General features: G+C 47.3%; 1 protein-coding gene across 1 annotated transcript; it reads left to right on the top strand.

The window, feature by feature from the left end:
- The first annotated feature begins 3869 nt into the window (after window positions 1-3869).
- SPP2 (secreted phosphoprotein 2, 24kDa) lies at window positions 3870-9317 on the top strand. The gene is made up of 6 exons (XM_010152681.1): window positions 3870-3918; window positions 4022-4146; window positions 5343-5465; window positions 7040-7150; window positions 8792-8846; window positions 9220-9317. Exons 1-6 carry the CDS (start codon window positions 3870-3872, stop codon window positions 9315-9317), a joined length of 561 nt encoding a protein of 186 aa, XP_010150983.1.
- Window positions 9318-10193: the final 876 nt, after the last annotated feature.

Consider the following 10193-nt stretch of genomic DNA (forward strand, 5'->3'; position numbering starts at 1 on the left):
TTTACATTTTAAATGAAAACGCAGCTTGTAATTATCAAAATTTCACTCATAAAGAGGAATTATTGTTCTTCCAGTTGTCTGGGAACAGAGCTGACTTGATTGCTGGGAGTGACAGTGGCCTGAAAATAGTCATCTAACAGAAGCTTTTTAATTTCCTCTTTTCTTAAATGGTGCAAATCTGTTTGCTGTGTAGATTAAATTGGATACAACCCCCTTCCCTCTGCCCCAAGGTGATTGGCATCTGGAATTTGCTGGTAGTAGGGTCAAAGTTTAGCCTTTAAATTGTGAAGAGTCTTTCTCTATCCCCCACCCCCCCAACTTTCAAGAAGTTTTGTATTTTAGGGGGTGTAACTATAACATCTGTCCTTTCTAGAAAGATGTATATGTAGGGGCCCATATGCTTTTTCTATCTGCTCTGCAAGCTCTAAAAGTCTTCTCAGAATTCTTCATTCTGGTTAATCGGGATATTAAAATGTTATCCTGCTCAGACATCATGAGCTCCGTTGCTACCACTGCAGGCAGAAGCCTTCATAAAGCTAGAGATGAAATCTGTGGCTTCTCCCCAGTTCTGTGTGGTGTCTGGGTCATCTTCCCACAGAAGCCTGTGTAATGCCTGGGAATGTGGAAGGCAGCGGGCAACATGTCAGAAACACTTATTGTCTCATCGTTTGCACCTCCTCCATGTGCCACCATTCACCAAAATGGCTCGTAGTACCTAGTAATTCATGGCAGGGTCCTTAGTGGCAAACGCCAGGAGCTGGTCCCTAGAGGAAGGGAAGGATGCTTTGCTCTTTCAAGAGCACGTTGTCCGGGGCCTGCGTGGCCATGCCTGTTGTTTCCTTAACACAGGTGAAACAACAACTTTCTGTCCTGGTTGTGCCCATAAAGAAAGAGTCGCTTGGGTTCAGGAATTAGACCTTGCAGGCCTTCTGCTAAGTATCGAATTTCAGGTTCAGTTCCAGTTGTTCTTCACAAGTTTGGTGACATCTCCTAACCTGAAGCTTCAGTTACAGTCTCCAGTCCGAAGTGAAAACCTCAGAAACCCAGAATTTGGGGCACCTTGGGTCTGAAAATGTAAATTTGTTCCACTTCTTAAATCTACTGAAAGCAGAGGTTTCCCAAGAATGCTTCTCTTCAACCCCCTGCCCCACAGCAAGATACCCCATCCTTCTCCTGTTGGCTGTGCCTGGCCTGTTAGCACCGGGCGGGTGATATCTGTGGAGATGATGTGAGTGGGGACAATGCTGCACCCTGCTCAGACTTGAGTTTCCTCCTGCCAGCATGTGCCAGAGCCTGTTTTCTTCATGAGCTTTCCCTTCTCCCCATTCCCATCCTGCCCACCTCCAGTTCCTATCTCTTGCCCAGGTCTTGTCTTGGTTTGGGTTGAGCACCCTCAACCCAAACCCATCTCTGAGATGGACGGTGAATGAAACCCGTTTTGCTGTAACATGATTCTACTGGAGCGTACAGTGTATCTGTGGAGAGGCAGGCGAAATATTTACCGAGTTCACTACAGACTTAAATGAGCCAGGATTCAGGGAGGTGGAATAGCAAATGTCTCCGTTCTCTGGATACTGCAAAGAAAAGCCGGAGCTCTGCAGAGGAACTTTCATTTCATTAAACAATGTTATTTTCAAGCACCACTCAGCATTCCTACAATCCCGCTGGCAGCATTTCCTAGTAGGTAGTCGAAGAGGAAAATCGTTAAACCTTGCAGCTGGTTCAGTAGTTAAAATTATGTTGGACCGGCTACAGCGCTGTGGCTCGGCAGTTAGGAAGCAGTTTTACATATTCAGGTTCTGATGGAATATTAACCGATCCTGGCATCCAAGAGGCAGATGGTTGCTTTTCTAGGGATGAAGTCAAAAGCCAATTGTTACCCAAACTACCCCAGCAGGTTGGTGGTGAAGCATGCTGGATAACAATAAGGACCCTGGGGCTCTGGATGCTGAGTTCTTTCCCTTCAAGTGTTTTGAGCTGTTTCTTGTGCTTCGTTACCACAGCAGTAGAATGGTTGATTGCAGGGAAACCACCACAGAAACAGGTCACGGTGTATCGGAAGGTTTCCTCCTTGATCTGAGACGGCATGGTCTTGGTTCTGGTTGCAGAAAAGTTGGGGACAGCACAACAGACTCTGTTCTCGAGGATCTCCAGCTCAGTTTAAATCCTCTGCACTGTGGTGCTCTGGCATGGCTGTAGCCACAGAAGAACATTACTGGCCTCCCCGTGACACAGACACAGTTAAGGAGTACTGGGAAGCGTGAAGGGCAGAGCCTGCATGGAGGAGCGTGTCTGAGAGCCAGGAGAGAGCGTCTTCAGCTGCAGTGAACGGAGAATGGATGTAGAGATGAGGCTCTGGCTTCCGGCTGGGCAAAGTTTCAGTCAGCATTTTTGATTGTGTTCCCAATGCTGAAATCCAAGTTGGCTGGTAAAAAAATGCCCACCCCTTTTTTGGAACGTGCACCCACCTCCACCTCTCTTGGGTGGGATGGCACACACGTGGTGTGGCACTAGCCAGTAGTGTGACCCTGGCGAGGTGTCCATTTCGCCCCGCAGCGTGCAGCCTTGTGATCAGCTGCCATCCCGCAGTCTGACCACCTAACAACCAGAAACACCTTTATCCTCCTCCTTACTAAATCTGAGCCCTGGCACTTCGTGTGCTCCCATGTCTTTCCTTGAGTGCTTCCCCTTTGGAAGGTTCTTAAAGTGACCCTGTGCCACCTAATTCCAGCGGAACTGCTATTTGAAGGTTAACGAAGGAATTTAGCACATGGGATCTGCAAAATTAATGTGGTTAAACGGATCTCTTGTGAACAGTCAGCAAGGGGTGAGCTTGTTTGAAGGCAGCACCCAACTCCCACGGACAGTCTTTAAGCACTTAAATCCCAGGTGCATCTCTGAGCCCTCCTAGAAGTGTTTCAGCACGCTTCTTGTGGGGTAGTTGCAGTAGGGTTGTGAGATACGTTGCCTGTATCTGGAAAGCAAGACTTGTAAGTGCTTGGTGCCATGTGTTGGGGAGGGTGGACGTCTGGCCCCGCTGTAATCTGGCTCCAGTTAGCCAAGAGCTGAGATGTCGTGTCCAGCTCATCCCTCTAATTCCTTATGATGTTTCCAATACTGTAGTCAGGATGTAATTTTCCCAAAATCCCATTAATATCTGTGCTGAAACTTGAAGCCTGAGCATCAGGGTGGGTCTGACAGGGGGAACCAAATGTCCACAGTGACTCACTGGTTTGGTGAGCTGGGCTCAGGCTCTGCAAGAGTCAGGACAATGTGGGAGCTCTTGTGGCAGAGCTCTCGGGAGCTTGCAAGGCAAACAGACCGGGGTGTCCCAAGGGTCTGCCGTGTGCCTCGTGTCTGGGAGGCTTCTGTTGGATGCTTTGGCCTGCGAGGTGGTGCTGTCAGACAGGTCTGCGTAGGTGGATTCACAATCGGTGCTGGGAATCTTCCTTGGGAGCGCCGCCTTCTAAGCGCAACCATTTGCTGCCGAGACGCAGAGGTGCTGAGGCCGGTGCTAAGGAAAGAGTTGATTCACCATGTGGAAATGGCTAATAGTGAACAAAATAACTCGATTCTGCCTTTGGCTGTGGAGGTGTCAGGAATTCAGTGCTCCCTTTAGGTTGCAGTCCTGGGAAAAAGACACCGCAGCCCATGTCTTATTGGAGAAGTACTGCTAAATGGGGAAAAGCTGACAGCAAATATTTACTCTCGGATCAATTCTGTTTAAAGTACAGTGTTTGTAGCAGAGCTTGGACGCAGGAAGGTCAGGTGTGGGATCAAGGCTACATTTATATAAGGACAGAGGAATATGTGCTGGAAACCTTTGCTTAGAAAGGGAAAGGACCCCAGAGGATTTTGAAAGTCACACCATGAGGATCTTAATTTTTGTCCTCGCGCTGAGCGTTTTGTCGTGTTCAGGTAAGTTGCTGAGAATGGAGCCACGTCCTCTTCTTACGGTGGTTTTGGGTGGAAAAGTGCAAGACCAGACTGAACTTCTAACGGAACTGTGCCTCCATCTCAGCATTTCCAGTGTATGACTATGAACTCCCTGTCATGGAAGAAGCTGTCAATGCTTCCATTGCAAGGATCAATTCCCAGTCCTGGGGGACAAACCTGTATGGTGTTGTCAGGAGCCATGTCACAAGAGTAAGTGTGCAGACAATGGAGATCCTTTACCTGAAATATGCTTTGCCGTGGTAGAAAACGCTTTTTCACCCAACCCTGGAAACCCGCATTTAGTTGGAGCTTTCTGGTGGTGTTTGGAAAAAAGGGTGGGTTTGGGGCATTATCTGAAGCTATGGCTTTAGGAACCCAAGTATTCTTTGTATGCCGGTTTGTAATTAAAAATACTTGAGGGGTTTAAATTTTCCACTCCTAGAATAGAAATCTTTGAGGGAAGTCTTGTAAGATTTTGTTCAAAACGTGTTTTTAAAGAGCTCCAGCTAACTGCTTTGCTTTGGGCATGAAGTAACCTGGTTCATCTGGAGGTCTCAGCCAAATATCTGCACTGCTAATTAAATGCCACCACAAATACATTCAGGATTCTTTCTCTGACCTCTGTTTACATCATTTGGCTGTACACACCAATTCTGGTTTAAATGGACTAGTGTCTAAATGCAGGCGGGAAACCCTTTTCTGTCTTAATTTGTGTTGCTAAGAATTATATTGAATGCCAAGAGTTAAGGAGTTAAAGCTTCCTAATTTAAAGTTGGCATGTACGAGCTCCTGTGGAGGTTTTGTTTTGTTTGAGTCTCCTATCTTGAGCTAAAACATTGATTAGACTGTGAGAAGGAGAAAAGGAAACCCTAATGTGTCCACAAAAGGAACCAAACTCTAAGCTTGCAGTGTGATTGAGGCTCCTGAGCTGGCAAGGAGCGACTCTATAAACCACATTAATTCGATTGCTTGCAGTCGTGTGATTTACTTTCCAAGTCATGTATTTGCAATAGACTTCCCAGCAGCCTAGACATCCAAAGCAGAGCTGTTAGTGCCCTGGTTCCCTCAGAAGAGGGGGTAGCATATAGGGGTAATGCTATGCTTAGCTACCTTTGAGAGCTATAGTCCCTCCAGACTCTGAGAAGTAGGAGGATCCTGCAGTGGCTGTGGGGTTTTCCCCAAGGAAAGCTGTTCTGTGTTGCTGCTACTGAATCTGCCTAAAAGCATAACTCCTGAGCACAATAAAATACCCTTTCTCACACGGTAATCTGCTCTAAATTGGGCGCGCTGACCCATAATGCCCTTACATCTCACTTCTGCTTGACAGAGAAGCAAGATTGCCATGTAGGAGGCATAGAGGAATGACAGGCACTAATTATATGTTGTGTTGACCTTCCTCTTCCCAGGTTGACATGTGGAACAGCGATGGTTATAGACTAGAGCTGCAGTTCAGCATTCGTGAAACTGTGTGCACAAAAGCTTCAGCGAGAGACCCGTTCACATGTGACTTCAAAATAGGGCCCTTCGTGGTAAGTGCCTCTGGTGTGAACATGAGACCCCTGCTCCAGGCAGGATGATCTCAGGACAGGTTGAAACACTGCTGGTGCTGAAGAATGACTGACTTTCTGAAAAGGGAAAACCAAACCTGAACAAGTACAGCCTTACAGCGTGGAGTGGGTGCGAGGTGGGAAGGGTCAGTGCTGGGAAACTCTTCTGCCTGGTCAGTGGGGAGCACAGGAGCTGCTCTGAGCTGAAAAGAGGGTGCCTGTCTTGGAGCAGCATGTATGGAAAGTGTCTGCGTGTTCTGGAACCACATCCTGGAAGGAAGGTATGCCTTCTGTTCTAGGTAAGAGGGTTGAAAACCTGACATTTGACCTGCTTTTGTTTATCACGCATCTAGGCACCACATACAGGCTTACCTTCCTACGTAGTGCAGAGTCCCACTCCCTGCTGACACTGCTAATCTTTTCCAGATTTCCAGCTCTTTTTTCAGCCAGAAATCAACACGGATATATAAACTCCTGATACAGCTCCTGCTGCGCTCTGATTCTTAGATGACCAGGCTTGGTGTAAACGCATCATCTTTGAATCTGGAGTTCTCTGTGAAATTAGCTTTGACAAAACATGGCTCCTGTTGCAAGCTGCTGAGGGATTGTCCCCTAACTGCTTGCACAGATCTTACAAAGCATGTGGAGTAGCTCTCAAGTCCCTCTGTGCCGTGATGCCATACTGTGTGTCAGACTTCCACGGAGATGCTCTCTGGTTCTTTGTGCTGCTCTCAGCTGAGATCTTCTTGCCTCTTTTTTCCCTCTGTGAATGGCTGCCAAACTTATCTGTCCTTCCTGGGAACAGTCTTTAGGGAAGAGGAGGGATTCTGGGAAGGCACTGAACAGATGGCTCCAAGGCTTTCCTCATAGCTTATGCATCATACTACTATCTCAGGGGGTACTTTACCCTGTGAAGGGGGGGATAAACGTCTCTGAGTATCACTACTCTTGAGCTAAGCAGCCTGTGTGTGCGTATAGATGGGACAACACAGAATTGATGGTTGTTGCTGGGTTTTCCTTAAAGACACAAGGGTTAGCTGCTGCAAGGTTGTCACTGTATCCTAAACAGACACTATCCCTCTTATTTTCTCTCTTCTTGGAACAATATGATATGAAAGACAGTGTGAGGATCTCTGTTTTCCACAACTTGGGTGCAGGTTGTGCTGGAGCTTCTGTCCAATCACAGAGATGACTTCTTTAAAGGTAGTTTAAATTTTAGAGCTGGGCCTGCCATCAGCATAGCCCTGCACAGCTCTTCTGCTTGTGCTTGGTGATGCCAGAGTCATGGAAAGGATTTGGAGATTTTCTACCTCGCGCAGGCTGAAGGCTTCATGCAGCTAACACACCACTGTGGAGTGACGTGCTGCCAGGATATGTTCATCTGGTTGCACTCTGCTCCAGTAATTTGTTAGCTGCATCATCTTGCTTGAGTTTCTTCCTTTTGGAATTTGTTTTTTCAATCCTTGTACGGGTTCCCACCCCCAATGAAACTCCCATGAGAGCGTTTGTACTGTAGCTTTCCTCTACAAGATTTGCTCTATTTTGATCTCTTACAGGCAACTGCTTTCTGCAGAAGCGTTGTGGAAGTCTCCGGGGAGCTGATCTCGAACGTTCATGTGCAGTGCCATCGTGGTGCATCCAGCTCCGAATCGATGAGCAGCGAGGAGGTAAGGATGGGGAAACCTAATTTTTCCTGCCTGGGGGGAGTGACAGTTCTGTTCATCCTCTTTTAAGGAGAAGTTAGGTGTATGTGTGCGAACTGCAACCCCTCTTGCAGTCGGAGGTTTTGACCAGAATGTGGTCTGAAATCCAGCTGTCTCCTGTAACGCTTCACTTTCCATCATCTGAGAGGTTTGACCTTGCTGGATGGGTGCCTGGGGAGAGTGTGAATCTCCGCGGCAGTCTGGCACATCCACCAACTCCGACACTCTTTGTTAACATGTAGAGCATGTGCCTGGAGAGCAGGGATTGGCACTTCTTAGACAGAAGCAAATACTGATAAGTCTGGCTCTGTTACCAAACCCAGCTCTCAGCTGAGCACGTAATCACAGTGTAGCTGAAGAGCATTTGCTCTGCTGAGATTTGTGTTCCCTTGTTGAGCTCTTACTTAGTTTTTAAAGTGTGATTAAATGCTGACCCAACCCGTGAATTCCTGGTACCTGTTTTCAAATCATGCCACTGCCCAGTTTTTTCATGAACTGACGCTTGAACCTCGGTGCCCATTCAGATCTACAGTGGGTGTTGTGCTTGAGGATTATATGCAGGGAACCAAAGATGATTTCACGAGGAAGGTGCCTGAGGATATGGACAGCTTTTATTTTTGGAAAGCACAAGTGACTAAATGAATGACTTGAAGAAAATGGGATTCTGTGTCACCTTCTCTTGGTTTGAATCACCGAATTAGCTTGTAATTCTCTTTGTTGTTGTTGTTCAGAATCTCTATTTGGAGCTAGCAAATGCACCACAGGAGATCTTGATTTGCAGAGCAGAAAGACTGCATGTGAAGTGCTGAAATATGTAACGTAGTCTTGGATGTTCGGTGTGTCCTCTGTGGGTTATGCATAACTCTCGTTTAATAGGGCACGCAGTATAAACACTTGCTTTTACAAGCAGACATCTTCCTGCAAGTCTTCTTTAACCATCACTTAAAATTCAGTACTGCTGCCAATACTCCTGCTGGGGAATATATTTCCTGCAATGTTAATAAGGAATAAATGCCAAAGGGAATTATCGCACATGAAAAGGAAAATATTTCTTTTTGCAGAGGGCTGCAGCAAGTGCACTGTAGTTCTTGCTCTAGAGCTGTAACTCAGTTCAAATGATCTCAGCCTGGCTGAGATGGTGTGGTGTGGCTGTGTTGGATGGTGTTTGTGTAGCTCCCATAGTGCTGGTGGCACTCGGATAGGAGAAGGAAATGTGATTGGCTGAGGCTGGGATCTTATTACTTGGATGAAGGCCACAAAAGATGAGTATAGAGAACTTTTAAAAGAGTAATTTGGAATAAATGGGTCAAAGAGGTGCCCTGTGTGACGGCAACAGACTAACTCTGCTCTCCTGGCTGTATCTGCATGACAGGAAGGTCAGGTAAGGTATTAAGTACAGCAGATGCTGACCTGAGAGCCCACCTGCAACTGCAGACCTCCTTAGCAACGTCACTGCTTTGCAATAGTATCAGCAGTCATCCTGTTTTCAGAGAAATTAATTATGAAGTTTGGAATTACTTCAGTGATCACATAGTACCTGAGGAAGTGAAGGAGAGGCGGACTCTTGACAGACGAGCATTTTAAAAAAACTTCTTTAACTTACAGATGATGCGTATGCCGATAGTGAGCCCCCACAGCCGAGGCAGCAGTCGCAGAGAAGGTAAGCCACTTCTGCCATGCTGGACTGTCCTGGCACATGCTTGCCTTTTGGATCATCTCTTTGGACCATCTGGAGGTCACCTGTATGAGGGAGAGAAAAGCATGGAAGACCAGCTGTTTGCTTGGGTCATGGCCAGCTGCTTTTCCCTTTTCAGAGAGATGTCTCGTTGAGGAAGTGGTGAGGGTGTTAGGCTGCACAATGGGGCAGTGCTGAGGTTTGTTATGCTCTGTGTAAACACTTTCTGGCTTGCCAGATCTGTGCTCTCGTAACCCGAACTTGTGTGCATCCTTGAGGTTGTCTTGACGTTGTGCAGAATGCTGAATGAACACGTCTGAAAGCGTGTAACGCTCATGCTTGTCTCTGTTTTTAAAAGGTGTATTCGCTCCTGAAGCCTTCCCTTCAAGGGGAAGAGGTGGCAGCCGTGGAGACTGGCATAAACCCAGCTATTTCAGCTCTGACAAGATGGAATAATACGGTTTGGGTGAGTACGAGAGTGTAGCTCTTATGCACTGTAGGTCTGCAGGTTTTGCAGCAGGGTGGGAAAGTGACTGCTCAGGATAAAGGATCTCTTTGGGAATGTGGTTCTTGGCTTGTGAGCATGTTAAAAGCTGTTTGACTCTAGGCATTTGTTGCACTTGCTTAGGGAGAAATTCAGTGACACTGTCAGCACCATGGACCAATGTTGTGATGGGGTGGCAATCTGGTGCCTGCAGAAGGATTTACAGAACAGGGCCCTGACCCCTTGTCAAGGCAGCAGACACTTTTGATTTACCTCTTGTTGCTTCACTCCTAGGAAGACATCCCAAACACAGAGCGCGTGCTTTCGCTCGCTCTTGAGTAGGCCATCCCATATACTCACGCAAACACCACCGTCCTGGTGTGCAGGTAGTGCGAACGGTGTGCAAGATAATCACCCTGCTTGCCTGAATTTACCACAGGGCTCACGCCTCAGGCTACAGCTCTGCCTTTGTGCCTCTGTCTCTCTTAGCTGGCAGAGACATGTCTCTGTCTAATGTTTCGTGGATACTTTGGACGTTATCCAAACAGGTTGCCCTTAGCTGAGGCATTTACCTTGGCTGTGGGATCAGGAACATGCCCTGGCTGTGTGTTGGCAGAGAGGCAGATGAGGTGTTGGGTGTCCCAGTCCTTCAGCAAGTCACCCACCATCTTTGTGCTGGTGGTCTCCTCCCTCCCATGGCTCCTTGTGTCTATTTACACTGCAAACTCTTGGAGGAATGGCCATGTCCTTGTGCCGAATCCAATGCAACAGGGCCCCGAGCTGCGAGCTAGCGAACAACTAATGAATGTGGCAGTGCGGTATCTGGGAGAACTGAGATGCAGTTTACC

This window comes from Eurypyga helias, unplaced genomic scaffold (genome assembly GCF_000690775.1).
Source record: "Eurypyga helias isolate BGI_N326 unplaced genomic scaffold, ASM69077v1 scaffold12965, whole genome shotgun sequence".
Taxonomy (NCBI): Eukaryota; Metazoa; Chordata; class Aves; order Eurypygiformes; family Eurypygidae; genus Eurypyga; species Eurypyga helias.

What these genes read in the sequence shown, in the direction of transcription:
- SPP2 (XM_010152681.1), top strand. Translation starts at nt 3,870, where the DNA reads ATGAGGATCTTAATTTTTGTCCTCGCGCTGAGCGTTTTGTCGTGTTCA. An exon ending in TCAAAATAGGGCCCTTCGTG is followed by an intron (nt 5,466 to 7,039) that starts GTAAGTGCCTCT and finishes GATCTCTTACAG; the next exon opens with GCAACTGCTTTCTGCAGAAG. An exon ending in AATCGATGAGCAGCGAGGAG is followed by an intron (nt 7,151 to 8,791) that starts GTAAGGATGGGG and finishes TTTAACTTACAG; the next exon opens with ATGATGCGTATGCCGATAGT.